We start from the raw sequence: 26,654 nt of genomic DNA, 5'->3' as shown, positions 1-26,654 counted from the left end.
AACACATCTGGAAGTACAACGAACTACCTTTTCGCCTACTAGAAACTACACAGGTACCAAGCCCTGGCATTCCCCGGCCCATGAACACATACGACTACAGACTAATCACATTATGCCCAGCAATATACAAAACTTACGCAAAATTTTTACTAGAGCAAGTTGAATCTCACCTCGAAGACGTCGACACGTACCAGTTCAACGACAGAACATAACAACATAACAACAGAAGCACAGAAAACCAGGTATACGTTGTCAGACAAATGTTGGATGAAGAATGGCGGAAGGGAAAAATAACTTACATAATGTCGCTAGATTTGAGATAGGCTTTTGACACCATAAACCTACGGATGGTTCCGGAAACACTGACGAAGTTAGGAGTACCAGCGTAACTAACGAGCTGCATAGTGGCAGCATGCCTCACAGAGCAAATCTCTCTTCAATGGTATGAACAGGGGACGGAAAACTACAACATAGTCAAAGGGAGCAAACAAGGATTCTCATTAGCTGTTCGTTTACCTGCTTGACCAAGTGCTGAGGAAACTAATAGAATAAATGCCGGAGCTTTTTTTCGATCAGTCGGGAAGAATAAAACTGCCATGCTAACGAGTATACGCCGATGACATCTTTTTTTCTCTGTGTGGACTCATCACTGCGACCAGAGACATTTGATCTATTGTCTATATCTATATCTATTGCCCAGGTGTTTTCTGTATTCCGCACTTCATCACTATTATCACTATTGAAGTAAACGATACGCTTTTTTTCATTTATATCCGTGCTTGTGTGTGCGATTTTACCCTTACGTTTCAAGCTTACTGCTCTACAATACCGAGCCTCTTCCTATCCTACCAATATCGCCAAATTATAATTCCTTGGAAGAGAGACTTCACCTAACGTTCCTCTGGCCAGGTGTATTCTAAGAGGGACTTATTATGTCAAGAGGAAGGAATCTTATCGAAAGCTCGTTCCCCGTGCCAATATCGCCAATCACAATTCCCTGGAGAGGATAAATATTCCTATGATCAGTTTTATCATAAGAAGGACTTATTGTGTCAAGAGGAAAAAGTCTTATCGAAACCTCGTTCCTCCTACCAACACCGCGTCACAATTACAACTCCCTGAAGAGGCACTTAGTGCTTTACCCTTGGTCAGTTTTATTATAAGCAGAACTTTTTGTCAAGAGGATGGAGTCTTATCGAATCTCGTTCCTCCAGCCAAGATCGTGCCAAATCACAATTCCCTGAAGAGAACTAGTATACGTTACTCAGACCAGTTTTATTATAAGAGGGACTTAATTTAGTAGGATGAAAGTCAGCAGGATACTACAAAATTTAACTTGAAAGAAGGGTATGCAGTGGAGAGCCTGAGCATAAACCCATGTTAAAGTCCTTTGACAACCAAATGGCCTGATTCTACTAACATTCGAACCCACGACCAGCCGCTTATCAAAGCGGGCTCTGTAACCTTGCGGCTACGAAGCTTCCTACGCCAATGACATACTACTGATAGCCACGGACCCAACACAAATCCAAAGGCTGATTAAACTTGCCTAAGAATAGTCAAACCTGAAGCTCAACCTAAGCAAAACAGAAGTCCTAATTCGGGTCCCATCGACGACACAAACCAGCGAAACACCAGAAACAGAATGATTCGGAGACATAGAGTTGAGAATCGTAACGAAGTTAGGTTATTTGGAAGCATTTCTAACAAGCAGCCTGAACAGAAGAGGAAACAGAGTACAAAAAAACACTACGAGCCTTCCACTCAGTCATTACTGTTATGAGGGATTTTAATTTGAAGTGGGAGACGTCTATCGAAATCTGCCACTTGGTGATTTGCCCCATAGCGCTGTACGCCCTCAAACTATCAACTTTTACGAAACACAACAGAGACTGGCTGAGGGATGTGGAAGAAGTAATCGTCACAGGACACGACGCAATCGAAGGACCCCACCCTGGAAGGACTGGATATAGAGCGAGGACACACAATCATAAGAAAAACACGTGTAAATTACGGAATAGCGGACGGATAATAACGGAATCATATATAGTTAACGGAATCATAAAAGCAATACAAAGGGAAACTGAACTAGTATGTACAAGAGATACTCAGTAAGAGAGAGAGAGAGAGAGAGAGAGAGAGAAAGAGGGATGGGCGATGAATAACCCGCCAATCTTCACCTGGGTTTCGCATGTTGAGAAGAGATCTGGCACCTCCGACATGTGAAACCCAGTTGCAAAATTGGCGATTTTTTCATCACATTTCTCTCTCTCTTACTCTCTCTCTGAGTATCTCTAGTATGGCCACCTCCATTATATGGTGGGACCACGAAGTGACCACGAGAAAGCACAATGTTGGACACGACCATCACAGATTTTGTTCGAACTTGGGGGAATTATTCATCTTGTGTCACTTCGAAAAAACCCAATTTTGGTGTCGATTGGAAAACCCCTGCTCTGTGGGACCTCTTTGTTGCAAGATAACGCCTTTTTTGGTCGTAACTACTTTTCTCTATTTCAGACAATATATAGACGTAAGACGTCCGAAAAATACTGATAGGTGATTTTTGAAGAAAACAAAGCAAAGAATCAAAAAAAAAATTAAAATGTAGCCATTTTTCTTTTAAATTTGATACCGTAAGCTGGGGTAACATTGATCACTTCTTTTACAGAATACAAAATTATTAGATATTTTTAAAATGAGTACTGACATGCATCGAGCAAGATCTAGTCATTACTTTGAAAGTTTAGCAACAATTCTGCTGTTTTAAAATATGCTTTAAAGTTTTTACATAAATCATCATTTTAGAATGACTTTGATCACTTCGTTGTTTTAATGAATTTGGAGTGAAACTTTGGGGCTTAAACAAATTTTAATAATCTACAACGACTCGAACGAGTTTATTAATATGAGAAGTAATTTGGGGGCTATTCACATTCCACGTGAACGAATTATGTTAGTGAATGTCCAAGATTCATACAAAATTTTTAGAGCCATTTTTGAATGAACGATTGTCCATGGAGAGAAAGGAGTTCTAAAATCATCAAACACTACTCCAATTGGAATATGGTTTATCCAATACATAAAAGTGGGATGTTACGTGACGTCTTGGGTTGTCGTTAAGAAGAAAACATGAAATACACTTTTGAGATTATTGGCACTCAACATTGCCTTTGAAGAAAAAGTTGCAAAAATAATAAAATAAAAAGTTTTATTAATATATTTGTATCTTTAGACCTAATCTGGGAACAGAACAAACAAACTTAACGTATCGCAGCTAGTTGTTTCGTATCTGCTTGATCCAATAACAATCGCTCAAAATCCACTTTATATTCAATTCGTAACTTGGCATGATAAAGACTCTTCAAATAGCAGGAAATGCATGAATAGAAGCACAATCAGTAAAGATTACTACAAATCTCATACTCTACGAGCGTTTTTTAAAAAAGAAGTAGAGTAATCAAAGTCACCCCGTTGATCAAAGTTTCCCCAGTTTACGGTAATTTCATCGTATTTCTCGGAAAATTTTACGTAAGAATAAGGTAATATGAGCGAATCTCGAGATATAACATTTTTACGAAAATAGTTGTAAATTTCGTAATTAATTTTTCTTCCAATTTAATTTACGTTTAAGACGTCCGAAAAATACGTATCAGTGAATTTTGATGAAAATAAACCTAGGAATCCAGAAAAAATATTGTTTTTCAACAACTAAATTAGCGTTTTTCGGCCAATTTAGCCATTTTTATTTCAAATTTGATAATTTTGTCGTATTTTTCGGAAAAATTCCGTAACAAACACCTATCACTCCGAGATAATATAAGCCAATTTCAAGATAAAACATTTTTACAAAAATAGTTTTGAATTTCGTGATTAATTTTTCGTAAAAATGTTGTATCTCGAGATTGGCTCGTATTACCACGGGGTGATAAGTGTTTCTCAATTTTCGAGAAATACGATGAAACTATAAAATTAAAAATAAAATTAGCTGCATTTGCCTAAACAAGCAAATCTAGTTTATAAATACAAAAATAATCTATCTGACCACACTTGCGGTCAAAAATAATTTTTTTTCTGGATTCCTTGGTTTAATTGCTTTAAATATTATCCATCAGTATTTCTCAGGTGTCTTACGTGTATAAATTGTAAAAAAAGTATTAATTACGGAATTTACATCATTTTTCGTAAAAATGTTATATCTCGAGATTGTCTTATATTACCTCGGGGTGATAAGTGTTTTTACGTAAAATTGTCAGAGAAATACGATGAAATTATCAAATTTAAAATAAAATTAGCTGCATTTGCCTGAAAATGCAAATTTAGTTTATGAATACAAAAATAATTTATCTGGCCACACTTGCAAAAGAAATCGTGAGGCAGTACCAAGCGGGCTTCACACAAGCACGCGCTATAGATCATTGCACACAAAAAATAACCTAACCTTTTGACATTTCCCACGGGTTTGTTTACAAGGTGTTAGATTTTTTTCCATTCACCGTTCAGTAATAGGAGTGAAAATGAATGATACGAGTACGAAAAAGATCGTACAAATCTCCGCCTATGCGAATTTGTTATAAGGCCCAAGCACAATGGATACGTTTGCGTTGCGATGACATTAATTTGACAGAAAATGTATGGACTAACTGTCAAATTGCCGCAAACGCAGCCGCAACGTATCAATTGTGTTGAGACCTTTACTACCAGACCTTGACAGTGGTCGCGGGTTTGTTTACATGGACTTTTCTCTCTTTCTTTTTCTCTGTTTGTGACGTCACCGTGCAATGATTTATTACGGATCAAATCTTCACTCTCCAGCAGGCTTCGTTTTGCTCATCTTCATCAACAACTTCAGCAACTGAGAATTGCGTTACCGTTCTCATCGCTCTGGGGTGCGGCAAAAACTGTTCAAAATCTGACGTTCTGTAGAATACGCACTCATGGCGAGTTGTGAATCTTCCTATAATAATCAATTAAAAAACGGTTAGAATGTGGCTTCAATGTAAAGCTAAATGTTTTGTTTTTTGGTCAACTTCTCTTTTAGTAACGGAGAAGCTAACGAAAACTGTTCCCTCTTAAACTGAGAGAGAAAACGTTTGCTTACGGGGGGCACGCGATGATTAAGAGTGAAAATGAACTCTGCGACTGAAATGTGTGAGAGAAAGTCTAGTTCTCCAAGACGTATGACAAGTAGAGGAGGAAATTTGACCAAAAATCAAGAGAACGGCAGATCTTTCAGAAAACCCGAAACTACACATGCCCACACATCACGTCTTTGTGGGCTTTATGGCAGCGTATGATACTACCTTAGATCGAGTGATGTGTGAGTAGTGGGGGCACTCTCGAATCCCTTCGAAGTGCGCAGAGGTTTGAGACAAGCAGATGGACTTTCCCTCACGTTGTTCAACATTGCACCACAGACAAACAGACGTGCCTCTTCGAACAAAAATCTTTAAAAATCGTCGTCCTTATTGGAAACGTTACATTCATGCGCCACCATGTGAGCTTTTTGCCTACTAACTTATTTTCGTAAAACGGTTTTTGTCTTTGCTAATGGGTGTGCACACTTGCTTGAATCAATACCAGCGACAATACTGACGGTTTTTGTCTTTGATGACGAGCGAGCATCGAAACGAAAGGCAAGATTTTCAGCAAAGGCTACGCTGAAAAAAATTGCTGATAACTGAGATCTCCTATCTGTACGTTGGACACGACAATCTGGTATATTGAACATTAGAAAAAAAATTTTTTTTTTATCTAACTGTTAGGTGGATTGATCGCAAAATCGAAAAACGCCAAAAGTAAGGTCTTGTTCTATGGAAAAAATTTGCTAAATACATTGAGTACATAAAATCAATTTTTCACAGTCAAATCTAAAACGGTCTCGATTTTTCGAGTTTAGACCACTTTGCACTCTGGTATTTTCAAATGAATCTACCCACCAATTGTAAATGTCAGGAAATATAATACTTGGAACGTGTAGAAAATATTTTGGAAGTTATTTAAAGTTATTCGAAAATCACTTTTTTGTAAATCACAACCTTCAAAAGGACTCAAAAATGTACCGTACAACGATTTCGAAATTTTGACCAGAGATTCAGGACGCCATAACGAATCGAATGGTGTACTCAGATCCTTTGGTGCATTTTTTTTTTATAATAACGGTCTGTGTTGTCCCCGTGGCTCTGTGGTTAGCTATGTCGGTCGGCTAGCTCTCCCACACGGTTGTGATATCGGGTTCGATTCCCGATCGAGTCAAGGAACTTTTCGAGCTGGAAAAATTTTCTCGACTCAGCACTGGGGCACGGTGTATCGTTGTACTTATCCTACACATGCAAAATGTGCCAAAAACAATATCGATAACGAATTCTCTCAACTATAATCTAGTTGATCGAGACCGCTATGAGCCCCGAGGCTAAGCGTGCGATATTGTTTTGGGAGCACCGTAAGCAACTAGTGGTAGTTTTCCCAGCAGTAACTATTTGAGAACATAAAAAAATTGCTATTCTGCTTTGTCCGTTCAAAGGTGCATAAACTCTTCCTATGTACAAATGTTTGACAATGTTAAAATAAAATGCACATGCCGTTGTTATCTCATACTTTATTATCCTCCTTCAAATTATTAGTTTTTGTTTGTTTACAGTGCATTTTCGACTCAACTTTCAATTTGCTTCTCCGCTCGGCGCTATCGTCATTTATTTCTACAAACAGATAATGTTGGGACCACTTTTGTTCTATTGTGTGTGAATCGATCAAATACATTTTTGACTGTTTCTGTTTGCTTTCGCTTCTCGCTTTTATATGTTTATTTCAATAAGAACTGGCATTCATCGAGCGTTTTGGTATAGGGAACGATTGATTTTAGCACAAAAAACTTGGACTAGTCAGTCAACAAAGCGTTTGCTCACAATGGTTTTGTTTTCAGAAGCACTTTCTCCGGTCGAATTTCGAAAATGTATGAGTGTGTGTGTTTGTTTTAACAGGATAAGATTATAATAAAAAAGATTAGATGTAGTAATTCGTGAAATAAATTGAGGGTTGTAAATTATTGTGCTGATTCTAGACGAATCCTCTTCAGTTTGCTTTTTTCTTAATTATTTGATCGAACAAATCTAACAGATGGATATTGGTTTCTAGAAAAAATGTGTCGTGTCTTGAATTTCTAGTCGATGAGTGTTTACTCAAGGTCTGTATATCTGTTAGGGTGACACGTTCTATTCTACGATGTTCGTAATGAAAAAAGGGACGTATTTTTTTACTAATTAATTATTACACATATGAGTAACAATTAATTGTATTTCTTGCGGAATCTCGCACACAAAACGTTTCTTTTTTATTTATTTCTCAAATGTTTGTATATGGTTGTTATTTTTTTTGACAGCTAATTAATGGTTTTCTTTTCTGAATTGTTTTGTCTGGCATCATTTATTTGTTTTATTCTGGCTTGTATTTAAAAAAGTTTTTTTATATATAATAGATTGAGTAATATTTTGTTTTGAAGAAACAAACTGGTGAAGAAACGAGCGGTTACATTTTGATTTAGCATGTACTTGTTTTTGCTGATATAATTGCTGCTTTACTTGAATAATAGTGGATAGCAATCGTATTAAACGAAGCGCTTTTGGTGAAACTTTTTTAACTCCTTCATTTAAGTATCCTGCAAGTATATGTAGGTTCAGTTTTTTTCTTCGCCTTAGTGATGACTAGATTTCTTTTATCTTCAAGTAGGGTATTTATATAACTTATGAATAACCTAAATCCGTTAATAGAAAGTATAATATTGATTTGGTATAATAAATGAAGTGTTTTATATTGTTTTTTTTGCTGTTGTTTAGTCTCCTAATAAAACTATTCTGTAAATGTTTACATCGTTACATTTATACGTATTGTATAAATATCCTCATTACATTCTTTTACATGATATCCTGGATATATAATCTATTTTTTATTCTGTATTCTGTTTTTAAATACCTTTAGTCATTATTGTTAATGTTAGTTCTCTAGTAATATCAAACTCATTTTTACATAGATTATATTTCTTTCCCAATCAGCAAGTAAAGTGTATCATAGTGACTGTGTTATTTTGACGGAATAAACATAATAGAGAATTACGGGTTTCTTTCTCTGAGATTTTTTTTCGCATGAAATAAACTACTAACGAGGCCATCCCTTTTGAAAGAGAGGCAAAGCACTGAACAGGGATCACTAGAGCGCCAAGCGTTTAAATTATCTCATGCATAGCCTGCAACACTGACTGTGTGACTGCTAAGTTTATATGCTTTGGGGTTAAGCTTAAAACTGGGGACAACATGGTTTTTCTCATTCCTCGATTGTTACTTCTTACATTTAGTTACGCGCTCGCAAAAGTCTACAAAAATGGACGAATTTGAATTATCAGGATGCACAATTTTGCTATCTTTGCATGATGATTGCGATGTTGCTGCTGTTTTTGCATTTGTCGTGGTTTTGCTTAAGTGTTTAGGTTTGTGTTTCGTTTTCCTACTGCTCGCTATAGGTTGTTCGGAAGAAGCTCTTTAATTGGTACATGCACACATCTCATGAGCTACGATGTTTTTTTTTTTGAAATTTGCACACCTGGTGTCTACACATCGAGGACGACATCTATAGTGGTATGAGTGTGGTTGCTTTTGCTTTGCATTTGTTTAGAGTATGTGAGTAATCGACTGTTGAAACAAATTAGAAAGCCTTGAAATTATTGTTTTTTTCTTGAAGCATGTGATAGTGAGTGTCTTATTGTTGTTGTAAATATATAGTTTACCTTTTATTATTGTTAAGATTATATAAATATGAAATTTCAAAGCGTATAGCAGGCTTGTTACAAAAAATATATGTTTTTGATAGTTTTTTTTGTTCTATTACCATTTTTCGGTTACTGATCAAAAAAGCTATATTACTTACAGTTATTGTTTTTGTTCTTTTTTGTCATGCTTGCTTTTGTAATAATAACTAATTAGCTACTTAGCTATCTAACTATGAGTTGTAAGATTAAGAGGGCCCCCGTTGCGTAGTATCAGGTGCCCTTTTTTATCCCCATTTTTTATTTGTTACTACGTCGTAGGGGATGTGCTTGAACAAAAAATGTAGCCTGGTATCATTGCATATGTATTGCGTAATATGTGAGTGGTAGCTGAAGAGATCTCCCAAAACGGTAGTGGGTTCATACGTTTTGCTTGTTTTTATTTTTGGTAACGGCGGCATTCTGTGGTGAAAACCTCCTCTTTTAGCTTCTAAACCATTTTCTTAAGGTATTCCTATAAATACTCATAAATTTATATCTTGCGGGCAAATTTACAATTACAATCACACTATTTAACGGTAGTTTTGCTCTGCTTTTCATCTTACTAATTACCAAATTGCTGAACATAAAATACTGGTCTTACTTAGTTTTATATTTGTCATTACTTGTTGCTTCCAATAGCAAAACTAACATTAGGGTTTTGTATTTCACTTTGCTTCTCCTGGACATAGGTTTCATTTTTCCATAGGAGCATTCTCTTCTCTAGAGATCAAACATAATGAATAAAAACATTTTAACCGCTCATGCAAATGCTTCACGGATGTTAGCCAATCTGCACGCACTTTGAAACGATTTCAATTAATGTATCGTCGGCTTTCACTCTCTACCGACTTTGGTACCAGGATTAGATTTCTATTGTAACAAGTAGTATTCTCCTGATTCGTAAATTATTCTTTCACCTCAAAGTATTTGTAGGTTGGGTTCTCGTAACCATTGATTTGCATATTGGCAACATGTCGTTCCTCTGGCGTAATGGGTTGTCCAACAGTCTAGAAATTACACAGTGAAGAAAATGGGTTCCAGTGACGATTGAATCTCGTAACGAAATTATTTAATGACTTACCGCTGCGGGACACACTTGATCGACCTCGACAAATCCTTGAGCATGAGGTGATCGTGAGGCTTTCCATTTGGCTACAGCAACTCCGACGAAAACAGCGGCCATCAGCGCGATGCCGGCGAATGCCAGGGTAAAGTAAACATTCTTACCATCGTGTCCACTGGAGCCGTAGATCTCTCGTCTTACTGAGTAGCTCTGCAAAAATAGCATACAATGTCGGGAAACTCATAATTATATTTCGTTTCCCAATATTTCGATGGTGCTGGTGTCATTTGGGTAAAGTACTGTGTTTGTACGATGATTCTAAGGGAAATCGGAAATGTATCTGTTGACAACATTGATAATGAATATCACAATCCCCATCATCACACCCCTACCGATATTAATCAGCAATGAGCATGGGCGTCAAGGCGGTGGGATGATAATAAAAAAAACCCACAATATCCGAAAACTGCTGTCGGCCGAATTTCGTGATGTTTCACCTAAGAAGAAGCGAATTTCCTTTGACACTGGTAGCTCTGGAGCCTGTTGTCTCGAAAAACAGTTGGGATGCTCGATATCCGAAAGTGCGTAGGTTTTGTAGAAAACGAATTGTATAGTATAGTAATAAAAGTAGTGTGCTGATGTTAAGGACGAAGAAGAAGTTAAGAATTTTTAAACAGTAAAGAGGCATTTTTTTGTGACGGAGAGGGCTCTATAGCAGCAGTGGTGCTTCCAACAGGACTCACTTAGATTGCCACCCACCGAAGAAATTGTTCACCTTTTTTGTTTTTCGGATACAGTCCACTCGCAAGGAAAGAGAGTTACCTCCGGTAACATTTGGATCAGTTTTTTAAACAGTCTTGAGTGTGAATGTACCTGACATTGCTATCAATAACTAATAAATTCATCAGACCAACAGAAACTCTTACCGGTTCACCGTGGCCAATATCGTGAGCCAACACATGTTGCATTTTGGGTTCCGCCTCCTGATGTGCCACCGCTGCAGCAACTTCTTCCACTGCGCGCTGCACCGCTTCATCGTCGACGGTGGGCAGAGCTGTCGATTGGGAGCTGATACTGTCGATAGAAACAACAAAAATTAATATAAAACATTTCACATTTCAACATATTCGATAATCATACGTGTTAGTAACTTCCTCGGTATAATCACGGGTAGTTTCGACATCTTTTTGTGTTTCCGGCTCGGTTTGTTTTTGAGTTTGTGCCGGTTGTTCAGAAACAGGTTGATGGGTTTGAGTTTGTTGTTGCTGCTGCTGTTGCTGTTGTAGTAGTTGTTGCTGTTGTTGCTGCTGCTGCTGTTGTTGCTGTTGTTGTTCTAGTTGCTGCTGTTTGTAGGCAGCTTCCATCTTTTTAGCCTCCAAGCGTAGTTTCTCTTCACGAATTTTCTCTCGTTCCTGCGCACGTTGTTCTTTACGTTGCTTCTCAACTAGACGTTGACGTTCTTTTTCGCTAACCTTACGTTCAATTTCCATGCGATATTTATCTAAAATTGTTGCCTCTGCTTCTTCCGTCATTGCTAGCATCGATCCCGGAGTTTCATCTTTTGATCGTAACGCTTGGATGTAATCATCCATCAACTGGGATAGTTTTGTCGAAAGTTCTGGATAACGCTTGAGCATTGCCATTGATTGGTTAACGGCGCGATCGATGTCAACCAGTCGCTCCAAAGTGCGTGGTCTTTCGGAAGCTGCGGCTTCCAGCCCACCGGTACCTCCCGATCCTAGCAAATGGCGGTAGTGAGAAAGAGCGTGCGCGCGGTCTTTGTGCAAGGCACGTAGCAATTTTTGTAAACATTTTTCAACGCGATGAGCCTATAAATATATTAATATATAAATTTCAGAACAAATTTAGTCTTTTCTGAAGGATCTTCTGGTGCATAATTACGTTCGGTGGCTGTTCGGTTAATGCCTGTGTATAACAAGTCATTGCCTCTCGTTTACGCTGATTAATGTGGGCCAGCACGCGTTGCTGATGCATTGCTGCCAGTTGATGTTTCTCAGAGTTGCCTTCCTCTTCAAGTGCCTGCACAGAAGTCTAGAATGTTACGAATACATTCGGTTGTTTAATGCAAGTGTTGAAAGTCATGTCAATGTTTTCAAACTACTATTGCTTCATTCCATTTACTACGACGGTGGTTAACTAGTGCAATCAACTACTAAATCAACAAAATTTCAACTACTTGAAATTTGGAAAATCCATGACATGATTTTGCACTAAACGGAAGCAGAAAAATTACCTGGAACCTGGCGGTCATGCGCTGTTTAAAAGTTTGAGCCGATTTTGGATCTGCGAGACGCATATCCTGATACTTCTCTTCCAAGTCCGACCAATCCTTCATTACTCTGGTGACCTTCTCACGATGGCTCTCTTCGAGTCGCTGTTGTGCTTCCTGAAATTCAGTGTGCAAACTCTACGAACAGTATAAATCACATCGAACTGATCCTACAAACCTTGAAGCTTTGGTGCTCGTAGCGTGGATCAAAATGGGTGAAGTATGGATCTGGTGTGGGGATCGCTGTGATAGGAGTAGTGGGAATTTCGGTTTGCTTCTCCGTTGTGCTAGATGGTGTGGTTGTGTACGAGTCTTTCTTGTCCTTATTTGACCCCATCAGTGAGAGCGGTGTGCTGAAAGAATCCCATACCGCGGATCCGGTATCCGCTTCCTTATCGGCGTCAAATTCTTCCTCGGAATCGTATTCGTCGTCATCATTCTCGATTGGCTCATCACTCATCATATCCTCATCCTCATCGTCATCAATATCATCTTCATCGTCGTCGTCTTCCGAATTGTCGGCCTCTGTGTCATCTAGCGCTGGCAATACCTCGGGATCCTGTGGCAACACCGGAAGGTCGGTCTTTTTCACTTTCATCGGCACTGGAAAGAAGAACAGAGAGAAGAAAAAACTCATTAGAGTGATCACAATCAAATCGACCAACATTAAACGACGGAATTATATTCATTAATCAGTTTTCCATTCATTTTCGCGCCTTTATGCTACCAGGATGTCCCTAGATGGAAAACAATCGCACTGTTTTTTTGCGTTCTTATAAACCAGACGGCAGAACTAATCGTCTCAATATGCCACAAAGTCAGTAACGACTCTCAATAAAAACGTTCGCCATGAAAAATGTCCAGTCAAAAGCATGCATCCGTAATGCTGAAGTGAGTGTTTTCGACCATTCGCAAAAAAAAGTTAAATAGAAAGATGGTTTCAAAATTCGTTCGCTTGACTGGCCGGATGAGATGAAGGAAGGACTCGATTTTATTTTATTTCAAACTAAAATGTAAGTATGTGTGCAAACTATTAGTCTAATACATTGTACGAGAACGTGTATGTTAATATGAATTGATAGGCAGCATTGATGATTTTAAATATTTGAGTATGTATCGTAACCCGTGGTGACTTTGATCACTACACCACTTTTCCACTGATTGTGTTAAAATACACAATCTACATTGATATTATCCATGCATCTCTTGCTTATTATTGAGTGTTTTTCATGCCTTAAAATTTCTATGGGCCGTGCACATTTAGGCCATCTCTTCTTTTTAAGCTTTCAAGCTATGGGTTGCCTTTTGGTTACTTTTCATAACTATAAACTCATTTAAACCGTCTAGGGTGGTTTAATTCGGTGATAACAACAATGTTTTACCCTAAGTCATCAAAACAACGTGATCAAAGTTGCGGCGAATTAGGAAAATTATGTAAAAAATCAGAGCTTTTTATGATTTTAGTAGTTTTTGGACACTCTACTTTGGAGTACTCCTCTCACAATTGGTTCAATATGATGGCTAAAAATATGTTATAAATTTGAGAAAAGTGCGTTTGTCAGTTATCTATTTTTTTAATAGTGGCAAGCCCGAAAGAAAACAAATTAAATGAGGATCAATATTCAAAATAACACACACCGTCCAGGCGAACAAAAATTTTTGATGAGAAAAATAAACTAACTGTAATCGTGTCCACTGCTTACTATTGACATTCCTAACACAAAATGCAGTCGTACTGGTATAAGGTGGAACTGAACGGTGGCTTTCTTCGATACAATTGTGAGGTTAGGTTTCTTTTCATTTGACAGATTTTAGCTTAAAAATCTCAGCTTCCACCTAATAAATAGCGTTCAAGTTACTACCCTATGCATGCGTCAGCGGTGCAAACAACTGATCAAAGTTTCACACACGTAGGGGAATTGTGGGTAAAATGAACAGGGGTGGTAAAATGGACACCTGTTTAAATCTCGACTATTACGTTAAAACATAGTACAAACTTATTTGGCACCTTATCTTAGAGGCTCTAGAAGCTATTTGAGACAAAGTATGCGACATGAAACAGTCAAACAGTCAAAATAATAAACAAAAACAAAAAATACGTGTACATTCGTAACGGTGATGTTATTTTTGGCCTACAAAAAATGAGGTTTTTTCTAGTGTAAAACAGTATTTTATAACGATTTTTCAGCAAATATCTGTACTCAGACTATTAACCAGAGGAAATCATCAAAGGTTGATAATTGTTTAAATAATTTTCTTGATATATTCAAGTGTTTTCAATAATATGTATGAGCGGGTAAAATGGACAGCCCATGGTGATGGGGAAAAAATTGTGTAATTTTTCATTGAAAAATCTAGATGCTTCGTGTTAATATCAGAAAAAAACGCAAAGGTAAACTCGGACCGATGAACAGATGACCGCGGCTAAACGTACCGATGAATGCGGAATGTCCGTAAAAAAACTTTCGCCATTTCTCAGTTTCTTGCGGATTAGGTCATATATTGTTATTATTGCTACGACAAACGGTGAAAATTGAACTGTTGGTGAATGCATAAGTGTGTCACGTGCTATGGAACAACATTTTACCTTCTGTGAAGGGATAATTAATGTTCACGCCCAAAGTGTTCATGTTAACACCTCCCAATGTTCATTTTACCCACACGTGTCCATTTTACCCCCAAAAAACTGCTTTCGAAAATGGTCATGAAAACTATGAAAAACACTATATTTGAGTACTTCTTCTTATTTTTTGTATCAACCATTAGTGGCTCAGTTAATGTGCACTATCGACTCATATTTGTAGTGTTAAACTGTGGAGGAAATTGGGAAAAAGCTTAGGGTGTCCATTTTATCACCCCTTTCCCTAATTTTAATGATTTTCGTGAGAATTATCTTGCAAAACTCGTCCAAAACTGGAACAAGGAGTTTCACCTCAAGGAATAGGGACTACTGTCTTTTTTGGGTGTGTTTCTTATGTTATACGGACCCCGACCGCCGATAACTTTTTACGAGTTGAATGGCAAACATTCGGGATTATGAGTGGTAATGCCTGCGAGATAACTAACGAAAGTAATACAAGAAATGCTTTGAACATGCTGATGCTTACATATGTGTGAGTGTTACAACAAAAGGTGAAAATAAGGGTCGCAGTGGTCCAAATCTTACAAAAAAGTGTTATTGTGTTCCCAATAGTTGAGAACAGTTTTTTAATGGTATTTTTATGCGTCAATCTTGTTATCTAATTTTTTGTGTTAACGGGTTTACGTCCGTGCTTTTGAGTAAAAAATATAAGCTAGGTGCCCAGGAGACCTTATGAGGCTTTACCAAACAACGATATTGTCTGTAATTGAGTACGGGTGTTTCTGCTTCCGCTCCGCAGCAAACACACATTTGATCAAACTGGAGCGAATACAATATCGTTATTTGCGTATCACCTTAAGTTGCATGCAGTCGACTCATACAATAGGGGTCTTCACATCGAGCTCGTATACGAATACCCAGCCGTAAACTGTGTATCTTCCATTACTCGTTAATGGAGGTGAGTATTTTTACGGCTGGGTATTTGTTTACGAGCTCGACATGAATACCCATAATGAGTTTGGAAGTTTGGCTGGGGTTCTTCCGTTAAAAGACCGCTTTTGGAGTCTATCTTCTCGTATTCTTATCAAATGTGAGATTTTGAACCGTCCTGTGATTGACAATTTCGGAAAGCTAGTCGAACTTAGTTCCCAAACTCGTTTTATGACATTGTATTCCAACCGCATGTCTCAAAATATTAATCCTTCTTCGTATTTTCCAAATCGTGTTAACTTGTCAAATGTTTCTCATTCTACTGTGTTTTTCGATACATCCATGATAGAAGAAACTCGTGGAATTCCGTATCATCTACGCGTGCAGCAGATCCCGTCATATTGGGCTCGGAGAAAGTGGTATCTGTGCCTGTGGTGCAGGTTATCACGACATAGAGCACGTTGTTTGGTCATGCCCTGTACACCGTGACGACAGGTCTAAATTAATAGCTTCCCTTCAGGCCGGGGGTAAACGGCCAGCTGTACCTGTTCGTGATGTCTTGGCGAGCCGTGACCTACCCTACATGTCCCTTATATAATTTTTCCTAAAATCCATCCATGTTCCAGTCTAATCCCATTCCCCTCCGCCTACACCCAACGAAACGACAAGAACACGTTTAAACCTCAAGCACAGAACCAGTAACTAGACCCCGCACAATGCCTCCGACCAAGACCCGAGGATTACAAGCCCCTGTCCCAGCTCATGGTATCGTGGCTCAGCAGAACATACCATACATACTGTATATTCATGACAATTCAAAGATCATCCGACGCCGATTTAACAACAAATCACTGATTGAAAAATTCATGTTAGTTTTAAAGCCTGTATTACACTCTTTGACCAAGCGTCAAGTATTTGTCACTTTTTGACAGATAAAAATTTGGTTAAATATAATTGTTTGTCACTCTCCAATTTAAACATGGGGCAAACACGGACAAACAACAACCATGATGTCAAATAATTTTGACCATTATGTCAGAAGGTCAAATATTTGACTATTAGACAAAGAGTGTACTACAGGCTTAAGTTAGACGTAATTTCAGCTCGTGGTTGGCAGCAAGGATAAAAAATTTGCTTTTAGTTTTTAAGATACTTTAGAAAGTAAGTCACCAGATATAATTGGCGCCGTTAAACATTAAATTGTATTTGTGTCGTGTCAAATAAATGATATGCGAAGAAAAGAAATAACAGGAGGATTGTGTGCAAAGCCACGACCGCAAGGTTGAAGTAGAATACTTTTACAAGAAAGATAACCCGGCTGCTTGCGTATCAGCCTTGCGTTTTATAGTAAATAAACGTTGACTAATCAGATCAATCAAATTTTGCGCTTCAACAAGGATTGACCATTTTCAATAATATAGTAAGTTACTTGTCATGGTTGAGGCTTGACAATTTTAAAGTTTTGAGATGAAATTTTTTCGGATGTCATGCACATGACTGAAGCAAAAGATAACTCAGTACGTTTTGAGACACGAAGATGAAGTAAAATTTATCACTTTTACAAATTTAAAAATGTGAATTAACTCATTAGAAAATATTAACTCTTCAATCAAGTTTTTATTTCATACTGAAAAGGACAATTTGTTGTTCATTTTAGTATTGGATAAGATGCCGATCACATCTTTGCGTTATCACTGACAGTGTGAATTGAATATTCCTTGTGATAAAATAAACAGTGAAAAGCTGATTTACCACTCAAAACTAGACGGCCCACGTGTTGTCAAAATGAGTTAACTTCTCATTGAATGCATTTGCTAGTGCCCACTATCGCACAGAGACTGCATTTCACTAAAGTGCCTCACTGCATCGGCCGCTATCGATGCTGAGATCCGCTGCAACTAGTTCGCTATCCATAGCCATGCCACAGTTGTGGCCGCTATACGCTGCCATTGGTATCCACTGTCCCTGCATCAGCTGGCCCAGCTGCTATCGATGCTGGAATTCGCTTCAACTAGTGCGCTATCCATTGCTACGCCACAGCTGTGGCCGCTTTCCGCCATCGCTGGTATCCACTGCACTGCTAGTGCTGCTGCTGAGGGAGTACTGCTGTTGTCGCTGTCTAGAACTATTATGAGCGGCTTCGGCTGAAACAGGCTCTTATATAGGCCAAATAGCATGTTTTGAATTGCAAGGTATATGATTCTGTCGACCGTGCTCGGTAAGCAATCATATAACGACCAATCAGAGGTCGAATTTTTCGTTTTAACAAGGCTTGAATATTTCCAATAGTACAACAGTGTGAATAATAAAATTACAATTATCTTCTTTTGGGAAGATTCTTAGGAGATTTTCCAATCTATTGCTGCAAGAACGAAGGAATTCTATCGAATACTAACCGATTTCTTAGCATTTAAAATTGGACATATTTTTCACTTTTTCCGGTTTTAGATTTTCATTTCACATCCCTATGTAGCCGAACTTCCTGAGTGAAGTATTCTACTTCAAAAAAGCTTGGTGCTCGTTAGACATCGTATACAAATAACGTAGCTCTTAAAATCCAGATTTTAGACACCTACCGTCCCCCTTAAATTACGAAACGCTAAACCCACCAAAACTTTCGATTTTGAAAGAAAATCACAATTTAGCAACTGATTCCACTACCCCTCCTCGCCCATATGGACAAAAAGTAACGCAAACGTGAACGTGAATCCTCAATCTCAATGCGTACGTAATTTATGTGCGAAGCATTTTAAAATTTACAGCAGGTTTTCGCTAGTGGATAGAGTGCCAGGTATACATACATGACAGTTCTTAGAAGCTATTCTATTCAAGTTGGTAAATTAGTGTTTGTAAGCGTTATGATTTTTTTTCTAATTTTGCATTGATTTTGGAATGATTCCTAACTTTTAAGATATACTTTCCTAAAAAGTATGAAATGAATGAAATGACAGAATGAATACGATGTAATATCAACAATGCTGCCAACACCATCGAAACGTTCTAAATAAAATAGTTTCAGTTTCCTGCTCATATATTTACATAGAAGCAGTACACACACAACACTGCCTAGTTCCGTGTCTAGGTAATATTTATTTCATTGAAAGCTATTAAATGACAATTGCTTGTAGGCAAGCTCTACCTTTAATTAACAAAAAATAGTGATAATTCTAAAAGGAGAAGATTTACACAGATATGGTTTTCTTCTCGCTCCCAAAAAATATCTTCATTAGCGATCGCCAGCAGAACATTCTCTTAGCTCCGCACGTACTATAAAAGTTATTGCCTCGGTTCAAAGCAATATTGAAGTACGACTGTCGTGTACCTAAGTTTTATTCGAGAAACGGCTAACTTGCCAAAAAATCCAGAAGGAAAAATGGCACAAGCTGTTGCAGCGTAAATGCCGTATTTTGAGTCAGAACACCTGGGTGAAGAGTTTACTGTGAATCGGTTCACCTCTGACCAAAAAGAGGAATGGATAAAGCAGGATTAAATTTCCATTTCCACCATTCAGCTTTGGAGATTGTGTCACGTGCTGAGAATTGATTTTTGCTACATTGTAAATAAGTAGCCATCGGCAGTATCGTTTCGTTTAACCCTGACGAAGAAGCTTTACACTGCTGCGAAAAGTTGAAATGAAAAAGTCGTGGTACAAATCCACATTTAGCAGCCGTGGTAATCATATTACCCATAACGGGTGACAGCTAAAATTTAGAATTTTTCAAAGGCTCTCTTACTCTTACTCTTAATGCCAGTGTTTTTTGTTTTGTTTATGCATGGCCAGTTCCGGCCATTTTGAACAGAACTGAATATATATAAACGTCAGTATCGTACAATCGAAAATTTCTTTGGGATTTTGAGTTCCTTTGGTGCAAAAATAACTGAAGATCATCAACAGTTGATTGCTAGAATCAAGAGATATATTCTAAAAGCGGATTTGAATGCCGTACAATACTCTTGTTCCGGCATCGTAAGAAAGCTTCGTCGGAAGGCCGGTGACGGACCTCTCTTAAATGTTTAATATTATTTGTTGGTTTATAATGAGTGTGTATAGTGTGTGTATGAATGTGTATAGTATAGTGGTCCCCGTAGTTCTGTGGTTAGCGATGTCGGTCGGCTAGCTCTCCCACACGGTTGTGATATCGGGTTCGATTCCCGATCAGGTCGAGGAACTTTTCGAGCTGGAAATTTTCTCGACTCAGCACTGAGGCACGGTGTATCGTTGTACTTATCCTACAACATGCAAAATGTGCCGAAAACAATATAGATAACGAATTCTCTCAACTAATCTAGTTGATCGAGACCGCATTAGCCCCCCAGGCTAGCGTGCGATATTGTTTTGTTTTTGTGGTTTATAATGAATGTATTTCATGAGTCTTAAAAATTTTCCTTAAGTTTATTTGCCTTTTTTGACAGCAGTAGAAAAAAATCCATAATTTTAGTTGTCACCCGTTACAATAAGCAACTGAAAAATGATCTACACAATAAAAAAAATTTACATTACTTTAAATGCACATAAATGGAGCATTGGAAACCACGTAATATTCCGTGTGTCATTATATTCACATGCAAAGTAAATGAATATATTGTGAATTTGCATGCATATTTATATTCGAAGCTTTAAGTTTATATCAATTAACGTACAAATTTACATGGCTTAAAACGATTCTGTATTGTACATTATTAACGGTGTGAAAATGTATATGTTTTTCACTTTATGTGCTAGAAATCGTTATGTGCTTTCATTTGTATTAGTTGTAAATTTCATATTTTGGTACTGTGTAGTCACTTAATGCTAACATGCTAATCGCTATAAGATCGAATCTGATAATTATGAAACTTGTTTAATTTCCATATCTTCAAATAATCCTCGCATGTCTCAATGCTGGACATCTTATCGGCACTGCAAACTAGCCGTTTATTTCTTCATTATTTATCCGTTCTCGAACCAATATCCACGCTACTCCAGTACTAAATTTCCTCAATGGTATATTTTAGATTGGAACATAACGTAAGATATCTCAGCCATTTAAAGTAGATCTCTATGCTTCCCTTTTTCCAGGACCAAACCAGAGTTCCAACAGGACAAAACCAGAGTTCCAACTACGGCTTCTTTTCTAATGCTATTTAGTCATCAATTCAATTCTCATAATTTACCGTATTTCTTTAGTACGGCTTACAGTCCACATTGTTCCCTGCCTGTGATGACAATTAAACTGCAATCTGAAAAAATGCATTCACACAGACAAAAGTCTGCAAAAATTTGCACGCACTTGAAGCAAGTCTACACAAATCTAAAGAGACTTGGAATAATCTGCAGAAACTCTAAAAAAAGTCAAATATCTGCAGATTATTGACATGCACTCTAAAAATCTACATTTTGCAGACAAATCTGCATACATATTCCATTTTTCCGCTGTCTCTTTCTCCCACAAGCAAGATAGTATCAAACACCAGTGATTGAGAAGTCATTCATTAATTCAGGTTGTGCATTTTGAATTGTTCGATAGTGAAGTGGAGTGGATAAAAGGGATAAAAATGAATTATTCCGTTGTTTGTATAATGCGCAACCGGAAACAAAGGAATCTGCGTGCCAAACCGACGTTGTAAAGTTTTGGAATGAAGCGAAAGGCCAAAGTATATTGAAAATAGAAGGTATGATCCATTGTACAGTATTTATCTAACACCAGTGAAATCGTTACGCCAAACCATTCAATTTTCTGTGATAACTAATGTCATACCTTCTATTCCAATATACTTTGGCAAAAGGCTAGAAATCCGCTGAAAAGCATTAAACTTTAGTGCGGTGTAAAATTCGAGAGCTTGCGGGAGTTTTGTTGGACCAAAAAGTAAGCTGTTACAACTTTGGGGTAAAACTGTTGGAAAATTTTCAAAAACTGTTGCTGTCGATTTGGTCGATACGAAACCATCTCAATCCAAGGATACTCTTGTCGAAGTTTTAACACAGTCTTGTGAATGGAAGGATGTTGTGGGTGTTCGAAACGCACTGCATCAGTACTAAAAAAGATAAAAACTGAGTTAATTGAGCGATTCTGCTGGCTTAATTATAATCGAAGAATCCATAGTATTTCGTGGATTTACGAATAACAAAATTAAGCCGAAGAAAGATGTCTTCGAATATTTAAGAACACACTACACAACACACGCGCAAGGATCAGGAGAAGTTTTTAACTAATCGAATAAGGTGTATCGGGATTGCTGAAGTTGATTTGCGATGTTGCATTACTTGGCTGAGTAGCTTTAGAGCAACCATTTCCAGATCTTTTACTCGGCCGAAAACTTTTTCAAGCCAAAATATTTAGCGGAGCTCCTGTGTTTTTCGGCACAAGAAAATTGCGAAATTTTTTCTGTTCGGCATCTTTGAAAAACAGATGCTCCGACAAATGTTTTTGGTGTAAAAAAATAATCTACTTTGCAAAAGATCGGGTTAATTTACAGAAGAATGTTTTTTGTGGTTGATTGTCGAAAAAAATCACAAGGGTTGTGTGTACAATAGTTCGAATGATCAAATTACAATTTTCTGCATTTAGACAGATGCATAGAAGATTTTCCAATCGATTGCTGCAAGAACGAAGAAAATCCATTGAAAACTAACCGACTTATCAGCATTTGAAATTGGACATATTTTTCACATTTTCTGTTTTTAGATTTTCATTTTACATTTCTATCTAACCAAACTTCCTGAGAGACGTAGTTCTACGTCAAAATACGAAGCAGCTGGGAAGGACGCATCCAGCCAAACTTTTCAAAGTCAGGAGTGAGCATTTGTTGGATTGGCTCGTCTTTAGAGTTCGGGACAAAGACAAACTACCAGCGGACTGGTTAAACGAACTCATTTGCCTAGACTATAAAAAGGGTCACCGACTCCATTGCAGCAGCTATCGAGGCATAACACTCCTCATTTCTGTATATAAGATTATCAGCGCATCCTGTTACATAGAATGAGGCAGTGGCATGAAGCCTTTGTTAGAGAATACCAGTGTGGTTCTAGGATGGGAGATCTATAATGGACCAAGTGCTCACTTTACGTCCAATCCTTGATAAGTTCAGAGAAGTGAACTTGCAGACTCATCGGGCGGCATACGATTCAGTTAAACGCAACTAGTGATGGCAGATTATGCTTGAAAACAGTTTTCCAACGAAACTGATTAAGTGGATTTGTGCAATTCTTAACAATGTCTGATCCTGCGTCAAGATAGCAGGTGGGATTCCGGATCAGTTCGTAAAGTTGGGCGGCCTGAAATAAGCAGATGGGCTCTCGATCCTGTAGTTTAACATTACATTAGAGGGTGTAGTACGGAAAGCAAGCATGCAATGAAGCGGTACCATTATTTGGCGAAATCTCATATGCTTCTTGGCTTTGGGGATGATATTAATATCGTCGGTATTAAACGCGGAGCAGAAGTATAAAGTGGCTGGTAGATAGCGTGGAAGTTCGTCGAGTCTTGGTACTGATATTGTGATAGATGGGGGTATCTATGAAGTAATCGATGAATTTGTGTACCTTGATACTCTAGCATGCTTGTTTTTTCTCCTCAGAAAACCTCTAGAGTGCAGGAGAACATCTTGCACTGCGAAAACAACTGCTCTTACACTAAAGAGCAAATCAACGCTCATGCTAGAAAATAACGACAGACGATTTTTATTGAAAATTGTCAAGCCTTGTTGAAATAAAAATAACGTCCTCTGATCAGTCGCTTGCTTGCTGTGTGTGTATGATATGGTATGATGTGTGTTTGATATGGTATGATGTGTGTATGTGTGTATGATATGGTATAATGTGTATATGGTATGATGACATGGTATGATGTGTGTGTGTCTATGATATGGTATGGTTTGTGTGTGTGCTGTGAATGGTTTTTAACTCGGCACGTTCTGCTAACTGCTGAATCCGGTTCACGGAATTCACAACCCTTCATTAGTAGACATTATAACTCATTACCCAAGTAAAAATATTGGTTTTATCAAAGTTTTATAGCGCTCAATACAGCCAAAAAAGCGCTATAAAACTTTGATAAAAACAGTTGTGCTACTAGGGTAATGAAACACTCAATGCATTTCTTAATAGTGTACGTAGCTCTACGTCATTTATGCGGTCGTGGATACAACCTCCTACTTTTTCACCTTCCGGACTACTCGCCAGTGGGCACTGTTGTGTACTTCTGCGTTTTCTCTGTAGAGTGATTCACCTCTCTTTTTTCTATCAGATGTGGGGTGAGCTGGAAGTGTGTTTGTCTCTCTGTAAGCTGGTTGAGACACTTTGGAGTGGAGAAAGAAGCAGTGTGGTGAAAGCATTTGCTACACGCAGGCACATACTGGAAGGGAAATGCACGATTTTTTTTTCTCCTCTCCTTTCACATACTGAGAAGAATGACAAGCATGTACTCTAGTAACGTGTGACAGCAATTTTAGTCACGAATCGAAAAGATGGATGGCAGCCGCAAGTAAGACCTTTTAAGGTTCATGTAGCTAGCTGAGATTCTGCGACATGCTGGTACACGAGAAATCTGTGCTTCACAGATCGCTGATTCTCCCAATGGTAAGGTTTGTTTCATTTAGAATATGGCCGATTTCCGATTTCACCATGAGGAAATAACGTACAAAATTGGTAAAAATATGTTTTTGCAGGGTTAAAACCATACTTATACTTCAAGGAAGAAAATATAATAAAAATCATTTGTTTGCTGTTCTGATGAATTTTCGAACTTTTCGTCGAGTACCTCCCATCAATTTCTGCATAGTGGCAACATCAACCGTATCGGCCATTTTTTCCACCACTTCGCCATATCAGATGATGTTCTGATTGTTTTGCCACACTTCCTCAATTTACGCTTGACTTTTGCCCAATATCTTACTCTGTCATGACTTGCTCGTATAGCTTTCTTGCTTGGGTTGTGGCAACTAGGCTCTGTTTCAGCGTCCTGTTGGGTTGTTTGCTGGCATGATACGACCGTAATCCTTCACGCATACAGATTCGACGAACTGTACTATGTACAAACTTCTCGCCAGATCACGGAGGGAGGCCCCAGAATTATTCCGGACTGCCCTAATGACCTTCGCTCGTAGTAACGTTTGAGCATGGTATTCACAGTCGATTTCGGTAGTTAAAGAGCCTTGGCGATCATTCCTCCTGATCATATCGGGTTTTCAACGTAGGTGTGTACAATTTTATTTCGTCTCTCGCGTTCCATCTTGGATAGCTTTTCAAAGCGTGTACCAATCCTGACGAAATTTTCACCACTAAGTAAACAAACCTTGCAGATCAAAACGCTGTCATTGGTTTCTCGGTACGATAACTAGAGGCGCTGCAGGGAATAAAAGGAAACGGTCAAATACTGTGTGCAACAAACCTTACTTAACGGCCATGAGTGTTGGTCGATGCAGAAGGCCTACCGGCGAGCACTTTTTCGAACGTAGGATCTTGCTTTCAAAATTCGACGGAATAAGGAGTGCGGTGCAGAAGCTCACGAGTATCAGCACGTGACACGAATGTCGGAGTAGCGACCAACAAAGATAGTATTCAGCACAAAGCCCGGCTGAGGTCGGCGGTTCCATAGTAGACTCCGTACTCGTTGGATGTATGGTGTGTGTGACGAATGTAAAGACTAGCCCAAGTTGACTAACTGTCGCCATAAAAGTGAAGTAAAATGGAATAAGTTTTGAAAAACGCCACGTAGCACTTGGGAAAGCTTCATGGAGCACCAAGCGGTCGCTGGAAATCGATGAATTCGACTCCATAAAGAAAATGGATGGTACGGATGATAATCCGCGCAACTGTAAAGTTTTTTGAGGCACAACAACGAATGCTCCAAAGAGAAGTGCATTCAATCGTGTTGGTTGAAGAATGTCATCTCTTAGCAGAGAGCTTGCATCTAATCATCCCCCACGATCACTTCAGATGGCACTTGGATTCGCACTTGGACTTGGATTCATACTGCTGATCTAGTTAGGGATACCATCCGTCCTGATTTAGCAGGACATGTCCTGATTTTGAAGTTCTATTTGGGCGTCCTGATTTATTTTTTATATTTGAGCATTTGTCCTGATTTTCTTGAGATATTCGACTTTGTTGTGTGGCAATAAGCAGAATTTTTCAGAATTGCTCAATAAGTGTTTTCGATTTCAGGTCGCAACGCTCACTGCGATCGAAATTTTTCATTGGTTGAACCTCACTGGAGTATTTTTTTTTAGAAAATCTATACCGAGCGTCTTAGCAGAGTGATTGAGAAATCAAAGAAATAGCTATCGGTTTCCATTATACTCTACTAGAAATTTTTTTGGAAATAAATATTGAAATTCAGTCCGCGCAAATATATATTTCGACTGTGACATACAGTCTTCCACAGTGCTTATGTGGACTGGTAAATCAAATGTTACGTGTTATATTTGCTCATACTTCGAAGAATAGAATGACTTAGTCAAATTTGTGCCCAGAAAAGGTGTCCTGATTTCTAACTTCGACCAGATGGTATCCTTAGATCTAGTTCTCAAAAAAAAATAATTTCAAGTTTGCAGTATTCTATTTTTCGAAGATTTTCATGAGGATTTTAACTAGGTAGATCGGGATGATTTCATAGAGGACCCACTTGAATGCGGTGAATTAAATTGGTATGATGCACTTATTAGGACCAGTCAACATTATTTACAAAACGTGAAATATGATGACAGTTATGGCGGCATTCACGAAGTACGCCACACATATAAAGGGAGAGGGTTTTTTTTTGTTTGTAAGAGTTGGATTCCTGCGACCATTATTTTGATTTTTTGTGGTAAGGAGAGTAAGCAAATCATGCAGGCTTGAGGTAATTTTAGTCAACAGCTGTTTGAAAAAGGGTATAACTTCCTTTAGTGGACCGCTTAGTAGCATAGCTGTAGAACTACCTTGAATGTACCATTTCCTTCAGTGGACCACCCAGACGAAAAACTGTTTATTCTCTTGGAATTGACAAATTTTGGATAAGATGTTTACCAATGG

The 26,654-nt window shown here is 38.2% G+C and overlaps 1 protein-coding gene across 12 annotated transcripts in view; it reads right to left on the bottom strand.

The window, feature by feature from the left end:
• Positions 1-6,583: 6,583 nt before the first annotated feature.
• Positions 6,584-26,654, bottom strand: part of LOC129727364 (amyloid-beta-like protein) — a 144,048-nt gene continuing 123,977 nt past the window's right edge. For 9 of the 12 annotated variants that reach the window (XM_055685144.1, XM_055685153.1, XM_055685150.1 and 6 more), the window contains exons 6-12: positions 12,329-12,753; positions 12,115-12,288; positions 11,763-11,912; positions 11,001-11,689; positions 10,787-10,934; positions 9,879-10,070; positions 6,584-9,804 (exon numbers count right to left, since the gene is read on the bottom strand). In XM_055685144.1, coding sequence (XP_055541119.1) covers positions 9,703-9,804; positions 9,879-10,070; positions 10,787-10,934; positions 11,001-11,689; positions 11,763-11,912; positions 12,115-12,288; positions 12,329-12,753 — 1,880 coding nt within the window. In that variant the 3' untranslated portion in view covers positions 6,584-9,702. The remainder of the gene's footprint in view (positions 9,805-9,878; positions 10,071-10,786; positions 10,935-11,000; positions 11,690-11,762; positions 11,913-12,114; positions 12,289-12,328; positions 12,754-26,654) is intronic. The other 3 variants (XM_055685154.1, XM_055685155.1, XM_055685156.1) reach the window with 3 other exon arrangements.

This window comes from Wyeomyia smithii, chromosome 3, assembly GCF_029784165.1.
Source record: "Wyeomyia smithii strain HCP4-BCI-WySm-NY-G18 chromosome 3, ASM2978416v1, whole genome shotgun sequence".
Taxonomy (NCBI): Eukaryota; Metazoa; Arthropoda; class Insecta; order Diptera; family Culicidae; genus Wyeomyia; species Wyeomyia smithii.
Note: the sequence above shows the minus strand (reverse complement) of the source record. Positions and strands in the feature narration are given on the sequence as shown.